Below are 25,091 nucleotides of genomic sequence, written 5' to 3' on the forward strand. Positions count from 1 at the left end.
GGGGATAGAAGACACAGTATGTACCCCTCCCTGCCCACTATGGGAGGTCAGGATTAGTTTGAGATCATCTAAAAGTCTCACCCGGACATCAGCTAAGTCCCCACAAAGAGGAGTAAACACAAAAGTTTGCAAATCATATATATATTTAAATTCTTAACATATGATTTGCAAACTTGGCTGGGAGAGAGAAACAGTCGAATGTATAGTTATAGTTTTGGGAGATGGTATTATTTTTTTCCTTGTAAATCGTTATATATATAACTGACGATTTACAAGGAAAAAAATAATACCATCTCCCAAAACTATAACTATACATTCGACTGTTTCTCTCTCCCAGCCAAGGACTCTGGTCAGGGTCAGGACAACACTAAGTAATCTCATTCCAAGACAAAGACAGAAAGCAATTGGAAAACAGATACAGGGGGATAGAAGACAGCAAGTACCTCCCTGCCCACTATCCACTAAGAGGAACACACTCAAATGTTTACAAATCGTACGTATATGTTTTGTTTTGTTTTGTTTTTAAGGGTTTTACGGCGCTTGCAACACATTAAGGTCATATCAGTATCAACGCCAGTAAATAGGAAGAAAATGGGATAGTAAAAATATTTAGAATTATAATTAAAGCACCCAAGGAAAGGTAAGACAGAGGGGAATTGGTTCAAATAGGAAATATATGTAGATTCCAAGAGCACACTATCAAAGTACTTAGTTTGAGATCACCTAAAAGTCTCATCCAGACACAAGCACAGGTCCCCACTAAGAGGAATACAATCAAATGTTCACAAATAATATACTACGTACACAAAACATAATAAAGTGCATAACAGAGAGGTGATTTACAAGGGAAAAAAATATCATCTCCCAAAACTAACTATACATTTGACTGTTTCCCTCCCAGACTCCCAGCTAGGGTATCCGGCAAGGGCCCGGACAAAACCAAGTAATCTCATTCCACGGCAAAGAGGGAAAGCAAGGTAGAAAACAGATATAGAGGGATAGAAGACACAGTATGTACCTCCCTGCCCACTCGGGAACCTCACCCAGAATCGTACGTATATAATATGTAAACAAAACATAACAGTGCATAACAGAGAGATGATTTACAATACAGAAAATATCATCTCTCAAAACTCCAACAATGCGTTTGACTGTTTCCCTCCCTGCTAGAGTATCCGACCATGGCCAGGAAAAAACCAAGTATTCTCATTCCAGAAAAGCATGTTGGAAAACAGATAAAGGGGAATAGAAGACAGTAAGTGCCTCCCTGCCCACTATGGGAGACTAGGAACCCCTCAGGAAAACTTCTTTATACGTATTTATATAAATATACACACAAAAAACCTTTACAACGTAGTGGAAAATAATACATAAATACAAAACGGCTAAACTTAGCTATGTAAACTACGAGTAAAAGTAATATTGCTATTGTTCCATTGTACAGTAGACGACATAAACAACCATATTGAATATTGTGATATGTAAATACGCATAATATTGGATTATTTTTAAAAAATGAAGATATTCAAAAGTACAACGCAACAGAAAAAAAAATCAAACAGGTTAACAATAGACAATGCTATTCTGTGTTGAATCTAATTAGGCTGACATTAAAAAAAAAAAAAATTAACAAATGAATTTGAAAAAAATAAGGGATAGCTCGCCTGTCTTTTATAATCATTTCATTTTATAACGCATAACGTTACACAACCATAACATGTTATTAATTAAAGTGTCACACCATAGCATTGATTACGATAACAAAAAATCAAGTGGGTAGCGAAGTGTCGGACACAATAAAAAATAAAAACATTTTGCGAAGATCGGGAGTTAGTTGAACTTGAACCCGCGACCCGACGCGACCGTTCCCCGGCACCTCCACCGCACTTCTCTACTCATTTGGTTTCTTATTACTATCAACACAAGTGCCTGTTCCACGCACTTTTCAAAAAATTATTACACCTCCCCTTGATGAGGTTTTAGCAGCGTTTTGCCAAGTTTTCTAATGCATTATAACTTTCATAAAGGCCCTTAGCAACACGCTGGGACTACTTTATTTTTAATGAGACGATAGCAAGTGGTATATGAATACATTTTTATGTTTAAGCTTTGCTTATAGAAATGCCATTACATTTTTTTGTTTAAAGATTCAACGAAATTATTAAATTATTTATGAGCTTTTTTCAAACACTAATCTTTGTTAATCGGGAGGTGTAATAAAATATTTTTTTTCAACGTGCATTGTTTATCGATGCTCGGTCTTGAACTGTTGCACTCACAAAAAGGTTGCGCTGTGACCAAGACCACCTTCCACAAGTAGAAAAATATGTTTAATCATTTATAGTGATAAGAAAGAAAAAAAAAGGGAACAGAGAAGTGTTAGATGAAAACAGAATAAAAATATCATGGTGTCAGGGAGCCAAACTTGGGAACCAACTGATGCGACACCCATCGCCTGGCTGAAAATAATAAGATATATATATATATATATATATATATATATATATATATATATATATATATTATAAACATTTGAAAGATAATTAACATAGTTATAACTATATATAGTTATATATAGCTATCTTAATTATCTTTCAAATGTTTATAAATAGCTCCTTTTATACTAAAGTTGAGCACTATTATTTCATGGTTTTTGTTTTTATAATTTATATATATCTATAGATGGGTATATATATATATATATATATATATATATATATATATATATATATATATATATATATATATATATATATATATATATATATATATATATAGAGAGAGAGATAGAGAGAGAGAGAGAGAGAGAGAGAGAGAGAGAGAGAGAGAGAGAGCGCACAACAACCCTGTATCATTCGGCCACTCAATCAGCTACGTGGTCTTGTGGTATGATACTCGCCTTCGGATTGGAGGGTCCTGGGTTCGAGCCTCGCTCGGCGCATGGTTGATCCTAGGAAAAGGCTCTTTACTCACATTCTCTCAGCGTACTCAGATGTAAACTGAGTACTTGGCCGTTAACAGCGTTTTCTCTGTCCGAAAAAATTTAATATCGCCTAACACGCGTCATGTACCGTCCTAAATCTTAAATGTTGCTGTTGACCAGGGACCCCTAGTAAAGCGCTTTTGGGCACATTTAGTGGATATTGCGCTATATAGAAGCTCACTTAAAATTAATTTGATAAAAAAAATATGGCTTTTAAAATAAGCTACCATACAGCTTCTCCACTCTCAACGTTACTAAGGGATTGGTTGACTCCCCGATCCTGTGACACTTTTATTCTGTTTTCATACGGCCCCTATCCACTTCCCTCATTTCGTATCGTTATTTGTATTGATAGAACGAAGATGACGTCGCTCAGGCCTTTGTTATTGTTTTTGTTTGTTTGCCATCCATGTTTATGACCAGTTCTCACTAAACTGTATTCACCAGACTATAAAAGTTCAAGGTTACACAAAGTGTAACAACATGTGTGTTGGTCCGTTACATTTCCGGATGACAATGTTGTGAATTTCTTAGCCAAGCGCATACTATCTATAAATGCCCGCTCCACACTTTTCATGAATTTATTGATGAATAAGTACACGATATAAAGACAAAAATTACGCTGTACTGTTATAATATTGGTGTGAATGTTATCGATAAACACGACGAGATGTGTTTTAACTGTCATAGTATATAATTATAAAGTGCATAATATTTGGTAATAGAATTATACGTATTATTTTCAACATAAAAATGTTATAAATCTGACCCATCACTCTAAAACGGTATTAAATTGGAGTTTTAAAGATAAAAAAATAAAACAGCTCATGGTTATTATATATATATTTATATAAATATAAGGAAAATATATTTCCTAAATTTGCATCTGATAAAAAACAAAAAAACAAAAAAACAAACCTCCCAATAAAGTCACCAACAAAAAAAAATAATAATAAAACGACCCCTCCTCTTCCACCCCCCCCCCCCCCCCCCCCCACACAAAAAAAAAAAAAAAAAGACCTCACAAAAACAAACCCCAAAACATTAAAATCCCCCCCACCCCTATTTCCAATTTTTAACGTTGCGTCTTAAAACCGTTTCAAACAACGCAAGCCTTAAATACCGCAAGATTAAATATTAACTATTTATTGTTTTCCTGAGTTACTGCTAGATTCTATATCAACTATGAGGTTTTTGCTTAGTAACCGCTAGATTATATATAAACTATTTGTTTGTCTCAGATACCTTTAGATTCTATATCAACTATGAGTTGTTGGCTTAGTAACCGCTAGATTATATATAAACTATTTGTTTGTCTCAGATACCTTTAGATTCTATATCAACTATCAGTTTTTGGCTTAGTAACCGCTAGATTATATATAAACTATTTGTTTGTCTCAGATACCTTTAGATTCTATATCAACTATGAGTTTTTGGCTTAGTAACCGCTAGATTATATATAAACTATTTGTTTGTCTCAGATACCTTTAGATTCTATATCAACTATGAGTTTTTGGCTTAGTAACCGCTAGATTATATATAAACTATTTGTTTGTCTCAGATACCTTTAGATTCTATATCAACTATGAGTTTTTGGCTTAGTAACCGCTAGATTATATATTAAACTATTTGTTTGTCTTAGATACCTTTAGATTCTATATCAACTATGAGTTTTTGGCTTAGTAACCGCTAGATTATATATAAACTATTTGTTTGTCTCAGATACCTTTAGATTCTATATCAACTATGAGTTTTTGGCTTAGTAACCGCTAGATTATATATAAACTATTTGTTTGTCTTAGATACCTTTAGATTCTATATCAACTATGAGTTTTTGGCTTAGTAACCGCTAGATTATATATAAACTATTTGTTTGTCTCAGATACCTTTAGATTCTATATCAACTATGAGTTTTTGGCTTAGTAACCGCTAGATTATATATTAAACTATTTGTTTGTCTTAGATACCTTTAGATTCTATATCAACTATGAGTTTTTGGCTTAGTAACCGCTAGATTATATATAAACTATTTGTTTGTCTTAGATACCTTTAGATTCTATATCAACTATCAGTTTTTGGCTTAGTAACCGCTAGATTATTATAAACTATTTGTTTGTCTCAGATACCTTTAGATTATATATATTAAACTATGAGTTGTTTGCCTTAGTTACCGTAGAATCAATAAACTTTGAGTTATTGCCTTTGTACTGCTAGAATATTATATGGAAACTACGAGTTTTTGCCTTAGTTGCGATAGAGTATATAATAAGATCAATGGGTTGTTGCCTATTTATAGTTACACACGCTCATATATTAATTATATATTAAATATATATATTATATATATATATATATATATATATATTAATTATTAACTATATATATTATTATTATTATTATTATTATATTATCATTATCATTATCATTATTCATTATTATTATCATATATTATTATTATTATTATTATTATTATATTATTATTATTATTATTATTATTATATCATCACGATAATAATATTATACATTATTATATTCTTTCAGCCATCACAAACAAACAATGAAACGATATTAGGTCGGGGTGATTTTAACATCAACGATTAATTCTATCGGCCTCTAGTTCTATACTAGAATGAAACGTGAGTTCGATTTATTTTTTTTAAATATTATTTTTCAAAACAATGCTAGACATACTGAAGTAAGATTTCCTACGTCGCCATTAGGCCCATGGAGCCGGATTTATCCGGTTTATATAGCGTGAAACGGAGAATAAAATTGCTTTCTACCCTTTTGATAGGACGCTAGTTTATCATAACAACGTACTTTCCGTCAGATCTCTAACAGACCCAGCTATCCAATGCTGTGTGAACGGCGTGGGGGGGGGGGGGGGGGGGGGAGGAGGGGGAATAAGAAAAAAAATGTCTCGACTGCACATGGGATCTATCTCCGACTCCTTTGTGTGTGAAGTGAGTGCTCTATCAACTGAGCTATCGTGGGGACCCCAATGTTAGACAAATCTTGAAGTTGCAAAAATGAATAAATATCACACAATAGAATTCAATAGTCTGATGTCACGTAGCCCAGCAAAGAGCAGCTTGGTTCTAAACAAAGAGAAGCGGTACATTTTATTCTTCATGCTGGCTAGAACTTTTTCACATGTCATGTAATCAGAATGTATATTTTAAAAAAAAGTCAAAACTTGATCAGATTTATAATGTTTTTCTCCTCTGGATACACTTTTATACTCGTCGGAGAATTATTTCATAAGGGCGTCCGCCATTTTTCTGATAGTTTAGAACCAGTTACTAAGTTACTATGCTTCATTACCAGGGAAGTGACGTCACGACTGTTGAAGCCTATTCTGGTCATTTCTACGAGTATAAAACCACTCCGATATAATACCGCTTTTACACGACAGGTCACAAATTATGATATTGTGTTAATTAATAATACTGCGGGTGTCTGTGATTCTCCTCGAAAGGGCGCCACAGTTTGTTGAAGACGGGGTGCCTGGACCGCAAACACTTGGGATGGTCGTGGGGGGACCACTTCCCGTTGACGCAGGCGGCGCCCCTGGGCCCCTTCAGTCGATGGTCTCTGTCGCACTCGTAAATGAGTCTCTCTCCGTGTCGGATAGTGGTGATGTATGGGCTGAAGGGGAACACGCCTTTCACTCCGATCTTCAGGATCTTGCCGGATTTCAGCTTGCCCGGATGTGGACAGTACTCTGTGGGAAAAAAAGGGAAAAGATAGTTCGAAGATGACGTCACTCAGGTCTTTGTTATTGCTTTTTGTTTTTTTTTTTGCAATCCGCGTTTATGAGTAATGCTCACTGAACTGTATTAACCTGACTATAAACTTTCATGGATACACATAGTTTTGTGTGTTGGTCCGTTATACTTCCGGATGGCAATGTTATGAGCTTCTTAGCCAAGCGCATACTATCTATAGACGATTTTTTATGGGGTGAGGTGGGGGTTTAGTCATCGTTAACTTATAGCCTGACACTGACCTAAAAATTACGTCAAAAGACAAGTCTTTGGTCACAAAAGAAAACAAATCGTAAGTTGTATTCAACAGTTCAACCAATGTAATCACTTGTTTCCTTGAGCTATACTAACGACAACTCACTAGATGCTGCACAAACCTTAAAAAAATAAATAAATGACGTCAAACTATGTCTTTGAGGTTTTAGATTCAGGCTATAAGTTAACGATGGCGACCTGATGGGGTAGGGGGGATGGGAGGTAGGTCACAGTGCTTGAGACACTTTTAGGTTATATTTTTTTCGTGCCAGTAACGAAGGAAGATGAAGAAAAACAAAGCAGGATCACTAGATCTTAAAATAAGCAAAGAAAAAAAAAACACAGTGTGTGTACGTGTGCGCATGTGTGTGTATGTGTGTGTGTGTATGTGTGTGTGTGTGTATGGGGGGGGGGGTGATGGTTAAATTATAGGGAACAGAAGAGGTTTAAAAGCAATCCGTATGTTTAATTTGAAACCCCGTAAAAGTCTCATTTAGACATTAACCTAGGATTCCACCAAAGAATATCAATAAATGAAAAAAGGCCCAAATAAAAGAGATGATTTACATGGATTTTTTTTTTTTGGGGGGGGGGGGGGGTTGTTTTTAATGGTTTTTACGGCGCTTGCAACACATTATGGTCATATCAGCGCCAGTAAAAAGGAAGAAAATGGAATAGTAAAATGTTCTAGAATTACAATTAAAGCACACAAGGAATGATAAGACCAAGGGGAATTCGTTCAAATAGAGAACAGATGTGATTCCAAGAGCACACTATCAAAGTAATTAGTTTGAGATCACCCAAAAGTCTCACCCAGACACAAGCACAGGTCCCCACTAAGAGGATTATTTATTATTATTTATTTTAAAAGGTTTTACGACGCTTGCAACCCTTTTAGGTTATATCAGCGCCAGTAAAAAGGAAGACAATTAAAGTCCCAAGAAAAAGTAAGACTTAGAGGAATGGTAACAAATAGGGATCAGATGTAGATTCCAAGAGCATACCACCAATGTAGGTACTTCGTTTGAGATCACCTATAAATTTCATCCGGACACAAGCACAAAATCCAACAAAAAGGAATACACTCACATGTTTACATTATCCATTCAAAATAACAAATTTAATAATAGATACATAACAGAGAGATGATTTACAAGGAAAAAAAATATCAACTCCCAAAACAATAACTATGCATTCGACTGTTTCCCTCCCAGCTAGGACTCTGGCTGGGGCCAGGACAAAACCAAGTAATATTACTCCAAGACAAAGACAGAAAGCATTTTGTAAAACATATATAAGGGGATAGAAGACACAGTATGTAGTACCCCCATGCCCACTATGAGAGGTCAGGAACCCCACCCAGACTAAGAGGATTACACTCAAATGTTTACAAATCATATATAATATGTAAACAAAACATCATGCAGTGCATAACAGAGAGATGATTTACAAGTAAAAAAATATCATCTCCGAAAACTCTTAACTATACATTTGACTGTTTCCCTCCCAGCTAGGGTATCCGGCCAGGGGCCAAGACAAAGCCAAGTAATCTCATTCCTAGACAAAGACAGAAAGCATGTTGGAAAAACAGATATAGGGGGATAGAAGACAAAGTAAGTACCTCCCTGCCCAAAATGGTGATGAGGATCCCCACCCAGAATTTATAGGGAACAAAAGAAGAAGAAGAAGAAGAAGAAGAAGAAGAAGAAGAAGAAGAAGAAGAAGAAGAAGAAGAAGAAGAAGAAGAAGGGGAGTAGTTAGTAGTAGGAGGATGCCAAACATTTTTTAGAAACATAGGCAGATAAAAACTCACGTTCTTTGCATATCGGACGTCCACCGACCCATTTGCCAAACTCACACTTCAAGTATTGGACCTTTTTCTCCAGTGTATAGCCGGCAAAGCAGAAATAGCGGGCTTTGGCTCCGTGAGCCAGACTGAAGAACACTCGGTGACCATTTGCTATTTGGGGCGGGGAGAAATTGCAAGGAGCTGCAAATAGAAATAATTAAAATGGCTGAAATGAATATAAAATAAAATTCCCGTTATTCCTCCATAATAGGGGAAATCTTTCTCCAGGGTCTATTTCAATGGAGGTTGGAAAAACCAAAACTTTAGTGCACCGGTGCAAATTGAGCAAAGGCGAAGTGACCATCCTCGTTCTCTTCCTCCTCCTCCTCCTCATCATCATCATCATCACATCATCATCATCACCATCATCGTCATCATCATCATCAATGTCGTCGTCGTCGTCATCGTCATCCTCATCATCATTTTTCTTTCTTTCTTATTCTTCTTCTGCATATAAAACCGACTGACTTTGTAAAACTGAACATCTACTGTCAATACTGCATGATTGTACCTTCACCTTGGACTTTCTTGAAGACTTCCGTAAAACCTCAGATTTGAGATTTTTAGAGAAGATGAGGGCCATTTTAATCGATCGATATTTGAAGGATGACTTTTTTAGCCAAAAGTTTTAGAATGTGTTTTCTTAGAGTACGGCAGTAGCTTCTGATGGTTCCAAACTACAATTTTATGACAATCAATATCTTTACTCCATTTTGTGTTCAGTCGCGAACATGCTGCACAATGCCACGCCCAACCAGGTGCTCTGCGATTTCATGTTCTTTGCCATAACGTGTGCATTTTGAAGAGGTCGAAAGTCTTCACTGAAGCAGCGTGGCCTCCGTTAGACAGGTTCTGAACCTTAGCCTGTTTGCAGCCACCCAGTGTTTCCCTTGCTGGTAAATTTCTCTTTGTTAATTTAATAAAAGTCTCCATGACTCTTATTTAAATTTTGGAATCAAAGTGGAAACTGTTTGGGGCATATTTCAAGGAGAGGCAGAAATGTTCCAGCAAATAAGGCGAGGGTGCTAGTCTTTACACCAAGTGGACATAACAAACACAAAGGCAGACCCCCAACAAATATACATACACTGCGATAGATAAAGACCTCAAGCGCCTCGATGATACACTAGAACTGAGATGCGAAAAGGATTTAGAATACCTGAGATCCATCGCAGCAGAGGTCATCAGTGGAAAGAACTCACTCAACAAATTGGAGAAGCTTCCGAAGTGTCCCAGTCCGAAGATTAGGAGGCGATAGGCAATAAGTCAAGTCTATGAATGTTATATAATTCCGCTCAATGGGCGTTACGGAAAAAAAAAACTTTTAATACTATAGGGAATGAGATAAGCGGAAGAGTAGCGTCCCTTGATTGGACGTAACCTTACAGAGAGAACGTCAGAATGGTTTTGCGCATGCGTCTCTCTCGTCCTCGCTTTCGGTGAAGTGTCTCATGCCGCACAACCAACATAACGTTCTCTCTCTAATAACTTTTCCGCTCGTGACTTCCAATCAAGGGACGCTACTCTTCCGCTAATATCATTCCCTATACAGCCTCTACTAAAACGTCTTACCCGGCACACACCGAGGGATGATACTCCACGTTCCATTGTTGCAGGTGACTGGTCTGGAGTCGTTCACAACCAAACCGTTGAAACATTCTGGTTCTACCACAGTCCCGTGGTCCACGAACACGCCGTCCTTGGCACCAGAGATTGTCCCGTTGTAGATGGAGGGAACCTGACACTGGCCTGGTGAGGGAACCATTAATATGTCACACGGGTATAATGTTAGAATGAAACAAGTGAAGAAATTGGTGTTAAAAATACTAAAAGGCGTATAAAACAGTGACAGACAAAGCTGAAATAAAATAAACTAGAAAAATACAACCCCCCCCCCTCAAAAAAAAAACAAAACAAAAACAAAACAAAAACAAAAAACCCACAAAAAACAACAACAGCAACAACCCCCCCCCCAAAAAAAAAAAAAAAAAAAAACAACAACAAACAAACAAACAAAAAACAAAAACAAAAACAAAACAAAAAAAAAGTCATCCATGTCGGACGAGGCATGCTGATATTTTGAGATGATTTATATTTTTCTTGTATTTTTCATTTTGGCTTTTCTAGATACAAATTTGTTAAGAGATAGGACATTTTAAGTCTATTGGAGTTTTATAAATAAGATTTTTAAATTGAAATTTTAGAAGTTTAGCTTAGAATTAAGGGAGGGGAGGTGACTGAATGATTTATTATTACACTGTGACTTAGTAGTTTGAGCTTCGCTTCAGAAACGTTGGTATTTTTCCTTGGGCAAGATTATTAACCCTTATGTCTGCTCACTTTGGACATCAAAGGAGATTCCTGTTGCTATAAGACGTATGTTTGTTTGTTTTAAAGGGTTTATGGCGCTTACAACACCTTAAGGTCATATCGGCGCCAGTAAAAAGGAAGAAAACGGGATAATGAACAGTTCTAGAATTAGAATTAAAGAAAAAGAAAGACAAAGGGGAATTAGTTCAAATAGGCAACAGAAAAGCACACTATCAGTATACTTAGTTTGAGATCACCTAAATGTCTCATCCTGACACAAGCACAGATCCTCACTGAGAGGAATACACCCAAATGTTTGCAAATCATATATCGTATATATGTAAAATGTAAATAATGCAATGCATAACAGGGATATTTTGTTTTATTCTCTTATTTCTTGTCATCTACGTAATCTAGATTATGTTTATTACGCAGATGACATTGGACTATTCTCCCATAGATTCCAGGATATATATGCCAAAAGACTGAAAGTTTACACACGGCAGCAAGCTCAATTGGACTCAAAGTAAACAACGAGAAGATTCAATCCATGAGAATCAACACATTAAACAAAGATCCAGTGCTTATTGATGGAATCCTCTAGAAGATATTCAAGATTTCACGTACTTGGGCAGTAAACTGACAACAGATGGTGATTTCAATGCAGAGATCAAAACCAGAATCAGTAAGGCAAACCAGACATTCGCTTCCCTCAAACAAATTTGGAGAGCAACGGGATTATATTCCAGCACTAATATAAAGATTTTAATAAGTATTGTCTTGAGCGTTTTGCTCTATGGATCAGAATGTTGGAAGATCACAGAGAGTATCATCCAGAAACTCGAAGTATTCTAAAAGAAATGTTTGCGACGAATCTTCAAGATTTTCTGGTCTGGTCAAACACAATTTCAAATGAGGACCGGAGAGCGAGAGCTTAAATAGAGTCTCTGGAGAGTCTCATTATAATGAGAAGATGGCAATGGTTGGGGCATATCTGTCTCAGACCTGATGATACACTGATAAAGAAGGCTGTGCGACGGACACTCCAAGTACAGAGGAAGCGAGGCCGCCCCAAGGAGACTTGGAGACGCACCGGAGAGAGGGACCTAAAGCAGAGAGGTCTGTCCTCGAGATGGCCCCAAGAATAGTTGCCTGTCGCCTCAAGTGCCAGAAGGCCTGGAGAGGATTGAGTGAGTGATAAGAGAGAGAGAGAGAGAGAGAGAGAGAGAGAGAGAGAGAGAGAGAGAGAGAGAGAGAGAGAGAAGATGATTTAAAGAAAAAGAATCATCCCAAATGACTCTGAACTATACATTTGACTATTTCCCTCCCAGCCAGGGTATCCGGCCAGAGCCAGGACAAAACCAAGTAACCTCATTCCAAGACGAAGACAGAAAGCATGCTGGAAAACAGATATAGGGGGACATAAGACACAGAAGTACCTAACTGCCCACTATGGTAGGCCAGGAACCCCACCTAGAGACGTCTGGTTGATGTTTTAACTACATTCCTTAATGGAATGCATTGGCGATTACATCCAATGATGTCGCAAGGAAGGCCAGGGCGTAATTTCAATGTGAAAAACATATTTTAGAGACCATTGCTAAACCTATTCATCATGATGCAGCTATTTTTGTAAGAAACATTGTGTGTAAATTTGGAAGAGATCTATTTGTTGGTTTTTGGTGAATTGCTGTAAGAAATTATTATTATTTTTTTTTTTTGGATCTAATTTTAGTCTATATTGTCCCGATATGTCAGATAAAACATTTCTGGTTTTTTTTTTTGTTTTCTGTTAATCATCAAATTAGAACTCCTACCACATAAAAATAACAAGAGAATAGCAATATTAGAATTACAATCAAAAATGGATTTTTGACAACAGGTCCCCCCTTAAGATGAAAAACTTCTAGTTCAGGAACAGAGCGACCAAAAGGTTACACATATCATATTGGGTTTATACTAGCGTGCATTTATTTGACAACCCAATTCCTTATGGGCCCATTGTTGTAATGGAAATATCAAAAAATGACGCAAAAATATTGTCTATTACAACAATGATAAGCTAGGCCCACAGACCTGTATATATTATGTACACGTCGGTATATACTTGTTCCACAGGATATGCACATATAAAATGGTGAAACTGTAGAATGCGTTAAAATGATCATCATGTATTACATACATCGACTTTTGTGACCATTGGTCAAAATGCCAACTTACCCAGACACTGAGGTATAGGGAAAGACCATTGTCCGTTCTCTAAACACTGGGCAGAAAATGCTGGCCCGTGGAACTTGGTACGAAGATCACATCTAGATGAAGATTGAAGTGTTAATCATCATCATCATCATCATCATCATCATCATCATCATCATCATCATCATCATCATCATCATCATCATCATCATCGTTATTATTATTGTTATTATTATTATTATTATTATTATTATTATTATTATTATTATTATTATTATTATTATTATTATTATCATTATCATTATTATTATTATTATTATTATTATTATTATTATTATTCTTTTATTATTATTATTATTATTATTATTATTATTATTATTATTATTATTATTATTATTATTATTATTATTATTATTATTATCATTATTATCATTATCATCATCAATTTTGCTTCTCTCTTTGCCTGTATATATATATTCATCTATTTTCACAGCAAACTTTCATAGAACGTTTTTATCGTCTGATTAAAAGAAATTAGTGCGAACTTACTACATGAAAATGACTGACTAAAAACAATAAGAAATAGCTGTTGACGTCAATTTCGTTCCTTCTATAATATAAAACGACACTTACCGGAAGAAGTAAACAGCTCCCACGGTGGTCCTGTGTCCGTCTAAATAGCCATTCCAGAGTGGGCCCGGTATTCCACAGTTGATTTCTGTATTGGAATCAAACCAGATAAAACACGTTGTTGTATAATCGGTATAGAGTGATGGCCACACAAAGGCAACACTGTATTGGAATCAAACCAGAAAAACACTTTGTTGTATAATCTGTATAGAGTGATGGCCACAAAGGCAACACTGTATTAGAATCAAACCAGAAAAAACACTTTGTTGTATAATCGGTATAGAGTGATGGCCACACAAAGGCAACACTGTATTGGAATCAAACCAGATAAAACACGTTGTTGTATAATCGGTATAGAGTGATGGCCACACAAAGGCAACACTGTATTGGAATCAAACCAGAAAAAACACTTTGTTGTATAATCGGTATAGAGTGATGGCCACACAAAGGCAACACTGTATTGGAATCAAACCAGATAAAACACTTTGTTGTATAATCGGTATAGAGTGATGGCCACACAAAGGCAACACTGTATTGGAATCAAACCAGAAAAAACACTTTGTTGTATAATCGGTATAGAGTGATGGCCACACAAAGGCAACACTGTATTGGAATCAAACCAGATAAAACACGTTGTTGTATAATCGGTATAGAGTGATGGCCACACAAAGGCAACACTGTATTGGAATCAAACCAGATAAAACACGTTGTTGTATAATCAGTATACAGTGATGGCCACACAAAGACAACTTCACCCCAGAGTCAAGTCCGAATCAAATTTTACTCTATCGATAAGCCTCAACAACATCTAACACGGTGGAATTAAATCATCATCATCATCATCATCATCATCATCATCATCATCATCATCATCATCATCTCATCATAATCATCTTCATATCATCATCATCACGTCATCATAATCATCTTCATATCATCATCATCATGTCATCATAATCATCTTCATAACATCATCATCATCATCATCATCATCATCTCATCATAATCATCTTCATATCATCATCATCACGTCATCATAATCATCTTCATATCATCATCATCATGTCATCATAATCATCTTCATAACATCATCATCATCATCATCATCATCATCATCATCATCATCATCATCATCATCATCATCATCATCATCATCATCATCATGTCATCATAATCATCTTCATATCAACATCATCATCATCTTCATATCATCATCATCATTATCATCATCGTTTCACCTATCTACCATAGTATAAACACATTCTATATTACCATCACCATACTATTGTTCTTACGTTTACATTCCGCCATCTGTCCACTCCACTTTCTATCAGACTGACACGTGCGCTCATCCGACCCGACCACCTTGTATCCTTCATTGCACACAAACCTTATGACCGACCCATAGGCGGTGCGGGACCCAATTCGCGTACCGTGAAGAGGTGGGCCTAATTCGTCACAGTGAATAGCTGCAAGAGAGAAAATAGATTGAATGAGAATGTCATCTTTTTTGTTAATGTTTTCTGGACCTCCAGTTGAGTTATTAGTTCTGATTAAACTCCTTCAGTTAGACTATAAACGTTAAAGATTACAACCAGTTTTGTGTGTTCGTAAGTTTCCTCTTGTTGTCGAAAATTGTGAGTAGTTTATCTAAACGCATAGCAATTGAAATGAGTTAGATGTTAGATTTTAGTATATACGACTGTTTCCAACCCGGCCAATTTGGTAGTATATAGAGTTATAATAAATGACGGAAAGAGAATTTAAAGTGCGGCTTTGTAGTCTTCGTGGTATTGAACCAACGATCGAATAGGTCCTGGGTTCGATTCCTGCTCTGAGCGGCACAAAAGTAGGAACGGAACATTCTTGGAAAAGGTTCTTTTCTCACATTCATTCACTGCAGTCAGCGTTGTCATAGTCAAAACAAATTGCATTACCACTTCACAGTTGCCATGCCTCGCCCTTATTGCTAGTATTGCTGTTGGCTTGGGGACCAGTTGTAAAGCATTTTGAGTACAATTAGTGGATAATGCTTTATATAGGTTTTGAAGTTTATATTTTTTATTGAAATAACTCAACTTCCGCTACTACTACTACTACTACTACTACTACTACTACTACTACTACTACTACTACTACTACTACTACTACTACTACCACTACTACTACTACGACTACTACTACTACTACTACTACTACTACGACTACTACTACCACTACCACCACTACTTCTACTAGCACCACTACTAGCACCACTACTACTACTACTACTACTACTACTACTACTACTACTACTACTACTACTTCTTCTTCTACTACCACAACCACCACTACTTCTACTAGCACCACTACTACCACTACTACTACTACTACTACTACTACTACTACTACTACTACTACTACTACTACTACTCAGCGGCGTAACCTGGTCATTTAGCAGCATGGGGCTGGATTTGTTTGGGAAACAGAAAATTAAAAGTGTGACATTTTATTTTAAATTCTTACAAATTAGACAATGACGACCTGTGGCTTAGCCTTAATAGCCTTTAAGGCCCTACGCCATTGCTACTACTACTACTACTACTACTACTACTACTACTACTACTACTACTACTACTACTACTACTACTACTACTACTATTTCTGCTCACGTTCACATTGAGGCAGGTCTCCTGACCACTCCCCATTGGCCATGCATTCCCTATAATGCCCTCCTCGGAGTTCGAACCCCTCATTACAGTAATAGGTCACCTTGGTCGGGTAGGTAAAGCGATAGCCATCGTCATGACGACCGTTGTTGATGTCTCCTGGTTGACCGCAGTCACGAGCTATGGGATTAGAATAATGATAATGATAATGATAACGATAATGATTATGATTATGATTATTATAATGATAATGATAATGATAATGATAATGATTATGATAATGATAATGGTAATGATTATGATAATGATTATGTTTATGATTAAGATTATGTTTGTTTTCATGTTTGTTTAAAATAACAATGTGAAATTGAATGTAAGCTTCAATTTAATATCCGAAAACAGATAAAATGGAAATTTCGGGTTTCCCCTTTATCAACAAAACAGGATGAATGAAAAGCTACAGACGAATGAGATAATGTGGTAGTAACGTTGTTAAGATGAAAAAACAAAAACATTGATCATCAACTTGGAAAACTGATTCAGAGGTATAGAAGACACAGTAAGTACCAAGTACCTCCCTGTCCACTATGGGAGGACAGGAACCCCACCCAGTGATTAAGATTAATATTATAAGAAAGATTATGATTAAAGTGATGATGATGATGATGCTTGTGTGGATGATGATGTAGTGACAGCATTGATGATGATGATGGTGATGATGATGATGATGATGATGATGATGATGAGGAGGAGGAGGAGGAGGAGGAGGAGGAGGAGGAGGAGGATAATGTTGATGTTGATATTGATGTTGCTGATGATGCTGCTAGTGTTGATGATGTAGTGAAAACCTTGATGATGAATTGATGATGATGATGATGATGATGATGATGATGATGATGACGACGATGACGATGATGATGATGATGATGATGACGACGACGACGACGACGACGGCGGCGATGATGAAGATGAGGAGGATGATGAGGACGATACTGGTGATGATGAAGGCAGTGATGACGATAATGATGACTGATAATGAGGACAAACCAACATCCCCAATCCTACCTCTACAAGACATGTTGGGGCCCACCCATCGCCCGTTGGGGCCCTTACAGATGGCCCGCTGAGAGCCCTCCCTGAAGTAGCCGTGACGACAAGTGTAGATGAGCTGGGTACTGGTCATGAAACGGAACTGGTCCTTGGGGCCATCATGTTCTGCGTGCTCCACAACGGGAGGCGGTCCGCAGACCACTGGTCAAGAAAGCAACAATGGCGATATAACGATAAATAATAAAATGAAATAAAAAATCAAATTCCCGTTATTCATCCCATAAGGGAAATTTGTCTCTAGGATCTATTCCAAGAGAAGACTGGAATAACCCAGGCGTCAGCCGCAGTGCAGCGGCGCAAATTGAGCTAGGGCGAGGTGATTTGCTCAAGGCCACACAGTGCAGCGGCGGGTGATCGAACTCTGTACCTTTCGGGTACGAAGCAAAGACCGTGCCGCTGAGCCACGCTGCCCCCCCCCCCCCCCCCCCCTTTTTTTTCTTTTGAAGTTGAACTGTGACCAATCGCCTCAAAACGGTATTAAGACGAGATATATCAGTCTTGGGTTGAGTTAATTTTTTATGACTTTTATTATTACTTTTGATGAGGACGAAGATAGTAGTATTAGTATTTGAAACTATGGAATCCCAAATTCTCATATCCTTCATTATTTAAACTTTTGTTTGGGGGGTTCCGATAGCTCAGTTGTGCGGCTATGTGGTCTTGTGATATGACACTCGCTTTTGGATCGAATGGTCCTGGGTTCGAGCTTAGCGCATAGTTGAGTCCTTGGAAAAAGGCTCTTTACTCACATTCTCTCACCGTGTTCAGGTGTAAAATGAGTACCTGGTCGTTAACAGCGTTGTGTCTGTCTGAAAACATTGTAATATTGCCAAACAGGCATCATGTCGTGTCCTACATGTTATGTGATGCTGCGGCCAGGGATCCTTTGCAAAGCGCTCTGAGTTTCATCCTTTTGGTCATAAAATTAATCCCGAATGATTTCTGTAAAATATTTAATTTCGGACGGATTACTTGAGTTTTCCTCCATTCATTATGAGAAGAACCCATCAGCACTCAAATTAGGAGAAGGAGAAGGAGATGGGTCAGTCCGTAGCCATCGTTATGTTATAGCCTGATACTGAAATCCAAAAAGACTGGCAGTTTGACGTCATTATTTGGTTTTTGCACCGCCTAGTGAGTTGTCGTTAGTAGAGCTCATGGAAACAATTTATTTCATTGGTTCAACTATTGAATACAACTCACGAATTGTTTTCTTTTGTGGCAAAAGACTGGCATTTTGACGTAAATTTTTGGTCAGTATCAGGCCATAACTTTACGAAGGCCACGGTCAGTCACGCCTTGACATGGGAGCAACGTCGTCCACCAGTCCCTCGATAAGAATTCCCAAGAGACACGAAAGGTTGGGCGTCCGGAACAGGCCGTAGCCATCGTTAACTTTCTAGGCGGACACTGAAATGACACCAAAATGCCAGTCTTTGACCACAAAAGAAAACAAATCGCGAGTTGTATTCAATAGTTCAACCAATGGAATCATTTGTTTCCTTGAGCTCTACTCACGACAACTCAGTAGACGCTGCACAAACCTAGAAAATGGCGTCAAACTGTAAATTCTTTTGGGTTCTAATGTCAGGCTATGAACAGACACGGAGCTTGGCCTTCGTAAACTCGTGACCTGACACTGATCATAAATGACGTCAAAAACACGTCTTTGGCCACACAAGAAAACAAATCATGAAGTTGCATTCAACAGCTCAACCAATGGGATCACTTGTTTTCTTGACCACTACGAAAGACAACTCGGAAAGCGGTCCACAAACCTAAAATTGACGTCAAGATAAGGGTCTTAGTGGGTCTTAGTGGGTCTTATTGTCAGGCTATAAGTTAACGACGGCTATGCAAGGAGGCTCTCATTGGCCTGGGACTATCAAGAAGAAGGCCAAGGACATAATAAGCAGCTAGTGGATGCCCGTAGATGCCCTGTGTTCCACAAGGAGCGAAGAGGATTAACTCACTCAGCCCTAACCCTCTACCTACGTGCTGTCCACTCTAACAAGAGATTAACATAAATACTCAGTTAACCCTCTCTTTACCAATTGTAGGAAAATCGTCACATTCGTTACGATACAACCAATATTTTTCTTATTCAAATTTAGTTTGTACATCATAACATTTAAAGAAAATGAAAAGTATGTTAAAGAGCGTGTTTTGCTAAAGAAATTATGTATCGCAAGAATCTTACTACTATTATATTATGTCTAAGTGATAAAAAATATCTATTTTTGTGTTAGTTGGGTGTGACGTTTTGGGGAAAATCATGAAAATGGCTGGTAAGGAGATAGTTAAATTGGACTGTACATGGACTGTGCTCGACTACAAATCATGTAGAAATTAAAGACAGTAGCATTGGTAATATGCATATAATTTGTTACTCAGAGAAAATAAATAAGAAAGAAAAGAAATAGCGATGGGGTAAAATTAATACCAGGATTGCCGGTGTTAGGACTGATTGAATTAAGTCAAGTCAGTCAGGAGTGGATTTTCAAAGTTTCAAAAACTGAAAATATTTGGTGTCTATTTTGATTCAGAAATGAGAATGTCAGCTCACATTTCTGCCCTCTGTAAATCTTTACACTTTCAACTGAAGAAAATCAGTTCGATCCGTCAGTTTATTACAATTGGAACATGTAAAACATTGGTTGTCTCCCTCATTTTTTCAAAACTAGATTATTGTAAACAATTACAACTACTGCAAAACAGTGCAGCAAGATTAGTTTTTGGCAACCGAAAGTTTGATCATGCAACCCCTTTTGTTGGCCTCTCTCCATTGGTTGCCCATTGAAAAGCGCACATATTACAAAGCAGCGTGTCTTGTTTATTAGTGTTTGACTGGTATAGCACCGGTATATCTCACAGATCACGTGGTCATGTGCAAATTTAAAAATTACACTTAAAGATCATGTAATGACCAAACGAAAATTTCGGAAAAAAGATCAAGAACAAAATTTGGTGATAAATCGGTTGCTTGTTTCGGCCCAACGATTTGGAATGAACTATCACGTGGTCTGAGGGAGTGCAAGTCTTTACCTGCCTTTAAAAAGATTCTCAAGACACATCTTTACTGTATTTGCGTTTATTGACGCTATGAATCATTGATTTGGCCATGAATTCATTGCATTTTTTTCACTCAAAATTGATAATTTATATTGTAAAGTGCCCAGAGCTTGTGTTTTACACGAGAATGAGCGGTGTATTATTATTATTATTATTATTATTATTATTATTATTATTATTATTATTATTATTATTATTATTATTATTATTATTCAAATTCGTGACCCATCGTTTCAAATTGGTTTATTATGCCAGGATAAACTAATAAATGTGGCTATGTGGTCTTGTGGCTTGACACTCGTTTTCGGACCGGAAAGTCCTGGGTTTGAGCCTCGTTCGGCGCATAGTTGAGTCCTTGGAAAAGGATCGTTACTCACATATTCTCTCACCGTACTCAGGTGTAAAGTGAGTACCTGGCCGTTAAGAGCTTTGCCTCTGTTGAAAAAACATGTATTATCGCCTAACAGGCGTAAGTCAAGTCTCGTTCTACGTGTTTCATGTTGCTGTTGGTCAGGGACCCTTTGTAAAGCGCTTAGAGCACGTGTAGTGGATATTGTGCTATATAAAAGTTCGTTTGTTTTAAATGTGACTGATCGCCCCAAAACGGCAATATGTCGGGGTGAACCACCAGTTGCTTGTTTGTTTAGATGCTTTGAAGGGTTTTGCGGCACTTAAAAGTCGGATATTCAAAACAAATCTAGATTTACAATTTGCATACTAGGAAAAGGTTAAGAAAAAGGGAACTATATCAGATAGGAAACTCTATAAAATCCAAGAGTAAACTTAGAGTAAACAGTGCACTTAGTTTGAGATCACCTGAAAGCCTCATTCTAGGCATTAAACACAAGATCCTATTAAAAGGAACACATTCAAATGTTTACAATATACATATATAAACACACACACACACACACACACACAACACACAAATTAAAAAAAAAAAACAACAGAGAGATGATTCACAAGAAAATACTATCATCTCCCAAAGCTGATACAATCCTGACTGTTTCACTTCCAGACAGAGGGTCGGACGCCATTGTTACATACTGTCCTCCTAACATTACAGAAACCTTGAATAAAAGCGGCGAAGTGACCGAGTGGTTAAGGCATTGCACTGTGACCCAGAAGGACCCGGATTCGAGCCCCGCTTCAGGCACTTTCGTTTCTTTTCCTTGAGCAAGATTATTAACCCCCAATTTGCTCACTTGGGCAACATGGGTGATTCCTGTTGACATCAGACATCGTGTTTGAGTTATCTATTCCTTCATGGAACGCCTAGGCGACGACATCTTACGGTGTTGTGTCGAAAAAGGCATAACTTTTTAAAAATTTTAAATGTCCCCACTAGGTTATCTCTTCCCCCTCATGTACCCACCTCTTTCACAGCTCGGCTCCGTCTTGTCCCAGGATCCGTCTCTCCTGCACGTCCGGTTGGCGGGACCCACTAGGAAATAGCCCTCTTTGCACACGTATCGCACCATGCCGCCGACGCGGTTCTGGGACAACAACTCAACATGGCCGTTCAGGATATCCGGTGGAGTAGAGCATCCTGACGCTGAGGAATGAGAGAGAAGGAAACAATATAATCCATCGTTTCATAACGGTAATATCTAGGGGGTGCGGCTATGTTGTTTTGTGGTATATATGACACTCGCTTTCGGAAGGTCCAGGGTTCGATTCCCGCTCTGAGCGGCGCATAGTTTTAAGTCTTTAGAAAAAAAAATCTCGCAATCCGGGATAGATCTCGGGTCCCTTTGCTGGTGAAGCGAGTGATCTACTAACTGAACTATAGGGACCCCATCAGTCAGAGGATGAATTTTTTTCTTGCGTTTTTCTTTCTGCTTTGTCTAGCACTGTTGTACAATTAATAATGTATGATTCTTTAGAAAAAAAGGGCTTAAAAGAAAGTTCACATAGTTGCAGGTTTGGTAACTCAAATTGTCATGGACTCATCATTGTTGTCATGGACTCATCATTGTTGCCATGGAAATACTCGAAAACCAATAGAAAAAGGAGTCCATGACAACTTTGTTAAATCAAACCTGACCAACAACAACACGTAACATGAAGAACAAGACATGACGCCTATTAGACGATATTCATTTTTTTTGACAGAGACAACGCTGTTAATGGCCAGGTACTTATTCTACACCTGAGTACGATGAGATAATGTGAGTAAAGAGCCTTTTCAAAGGATCCGAAAGAGAGTATCATACCACAAGACCAAGACATACCCACACATACTAGTTTGGCACGATGAATGACAATTAATGAAAAGAAAACTTACTGGTACAGGTGATGTAAGGCCCAACCCATCTAGGGCCCCTGACGCACCAGGCACTGTCAATGCTGCTCTTTTGCTTTGTGTATCCGTTGATGCACGTGTAGGTCAGGTTGGAACCGAGCTTGAATCGGGTCGTGTGCCTCGGCGCGTTGTGGACTGCATTCTCAAACTCGGGAGGACTTCCACACTGTTGGCTTTTGTCTGTAAAATAAATAGATGTATATTCAAGGAGGCGAGGCGATCAACCAGCGTGCTTTTTGTGTGTAAAATAAATAGATTTATATTCAAGGAGGCGAGGCGATCAACCAGCGTGCCTTTTGTGTGTAAAATAAATAGATTTATATTCAAGGAGGCGAGGCGATCAACCAGCGTGCTTTTTGTGTGTAAAATAAATAGATTTATATTCAAGGAGGCGAGGCGATCAACCAGCGTGCCTTTTGTGTGTAAAATAAATAGATTTATATTCAAGGAGGCGAGGCGATCAACCAGCGTGCTTTTTGTGTGTAAAATAAATAGATTTATATTCAAGGAGGCGAGGCGATCAACCAGCGTGCTTTTTGTGTGTAAAATAAATAGATTTATATTCAAGGAGGCGAGGCGATCAACCAGCGTGCCTTTTGTGTGTAAAATAAATAGATTTATATTCAAGGAGGCTAGGCGATCAACCAGCGTGCTTTTTGTGTGTAAAATAAATAGATTTATATTCAAGGAGGCGAGGCGATCAACCAGCGTGCTTTTTGTGTGTAAAACTAAATATGATAAATAATTATCATTATTTTTATTATCATTATCATTATTATTATTATTATTATTATTATCATTATTATTATTATTATTATTATCATTATATTATTATTATTATTATTATTATTATTATTATTATTATTATTATTATTATTATTATTATTTTGTCATTTTATTATTATTTTATTATTATTATTATTATTATTTTTATTATTATTATTATTATTATTATTATTATTATTATTATCATTATTATTATTATTATCATTACTGTTATTATCATTATTATTTTCGTTGTTTGCCTTGCTTTATTATTGATTTTACTTATATGATTTGTTGAAAAAATATATTCTTGTATGAGTTACATTGGCAATTGCCTACAATAAACGTTTTTGAATTGAATTGAATTGTAAAATCAATAGATTTATACTCAAGGAAGCGAGGCGATCAACCAGCGTGCCTTTTGTGTGTAAAACTAAATATGATAAATTAATTATTCTCTAAGTCAAGATAATTAGTGGTAGTAAAGTTGTGTAATGTACGATTCTTTCATCTCTTTGTAATTATTAAACGAGTTATTTTCATCGTACCTAATGACACAACGAGCTTGCGAGTATGTGTTGTTTTGTTTTTGTTTTAAAGGGTTTTACGGCGCTTGCAACAACATTTAGGTTATATCAGCGCCAGTAAAAAGGAAGAAATTGGGATAGTAAAAAGTACTCGAATTACAATTAAAGCACCCAAGAAAAAGTAAGACATAGGGGAACTGGGAACAAATAGGGATCAGATGTAGATTCCAAGAGCATACCACCAATGTACTTAGTTTGAGATCAGCTATAAGTCTCATCCGGACACAAGCACAAAATCCAACAAAGAGGAATATACTCAAATGCTTACATTATACATTCATAATAACAAATATAATAATACAAAACAGAGAGATGATTTACAAGGAAATAAATATCATCTCCTAAAACAATAACTATGCATTTGACCGTTTCCCTCCAAGCTAGGACTTCGGCCAGGGCCAGGACAAAACCAACTAATCTCATTACAATACAAAGACAGAAAGCATGTTGGAAAACAGATAGAAGGCGATAGAAGACGCAGTTTATACCCCCCTGCTCACTATGGAAGGTCAGGGACCCCACTCAGCGAGTATGTATTAGTGGCCGATAAAAATATAACGAGTTTAATAAATACAAAGAAATGAATCGCATTCCGTCCCTACAAGTAAGATGAT

At 37.1% G+C, this 25,091-nt stretch overlaps 1 protein-coding gene across 4 annotated transcripts in view; it reads right to left on the minus strand.

Annotated features, from left to right (window-relative positions):
* Window positions 1-5,554: 5,554 nt before the first annotated feature.
* LOC144979734 (protein lev-9-like) overlaps window positions 5,555-25,091 on the minus strand; it is a 138,833-nt gene continuing 119,296 nt past the window's right edge. For 3 of the 4 annotated variants that reach the window (XM_078926703.1, XM_078926701.1, XM_078926704.1), the window contains 10 exons: window positions 23,108-23,305; window positions 22,196-22,375; window positions 17,704-17,889; window positions 16,642-16,818; window positions 15,286-15,459; window positions 13,994-14,078; window positions 13,385-13,476; window positions 10,427-10,603; window positions 8,819-8,995; window positions 5,630-6,707 (listed from right to left, as the gene is read on the minus strand). In XM_078926703.1, coding sequence (XP_078782829.1) covers window positions 6,424-6,707; window positions 8,819-8,995; window positions 10,427-10,603; window positions 13,385-13,476; window positions 13,994-14,078; window positions 15,286-15,459; window positions 16,642-16,818; window positions 17,704-17,889; window positions 22,196-22,375; window positions 23,108-23,305 — 1,730 coding nt within the window. In that variant the 3' untranslated portion in view covers window positions 5,630-6,423. Of the gene's footprint in view, window positions 6,708-8,818; window positions 8,996-10,426; window positions 10,604-13,384; window positions 13,477-13,993; window positions 14,079-15,285; window positions 15,460-16,641; window positions 16,819-17,703; window positions 17,890-22,195; window positions 22,376-23,107; window positions 23,306-25,091 lie in introns of all 4 variants that reach the window. The other variant, XM_078926702.1, reaches the window with a different exon arrangement.

This window comes from Berghia stephanieae, chromosome 9 (assembly GCF_034508935.2).
Source record: "Berghia stephanieae isolate SIO BIC M18660-M18661 chromosome 9, UCSD_Bste_1.3, whole genome shotgun sequence".
In the NCBI taxonomy this organism is placed as follows: domain Eukaryota; kingdom Metazoa; phylum Mollusca; class Gastropoda; order Nudibranchia; family Aeolidiidae; genus Berghia; species Berghia stephanieae.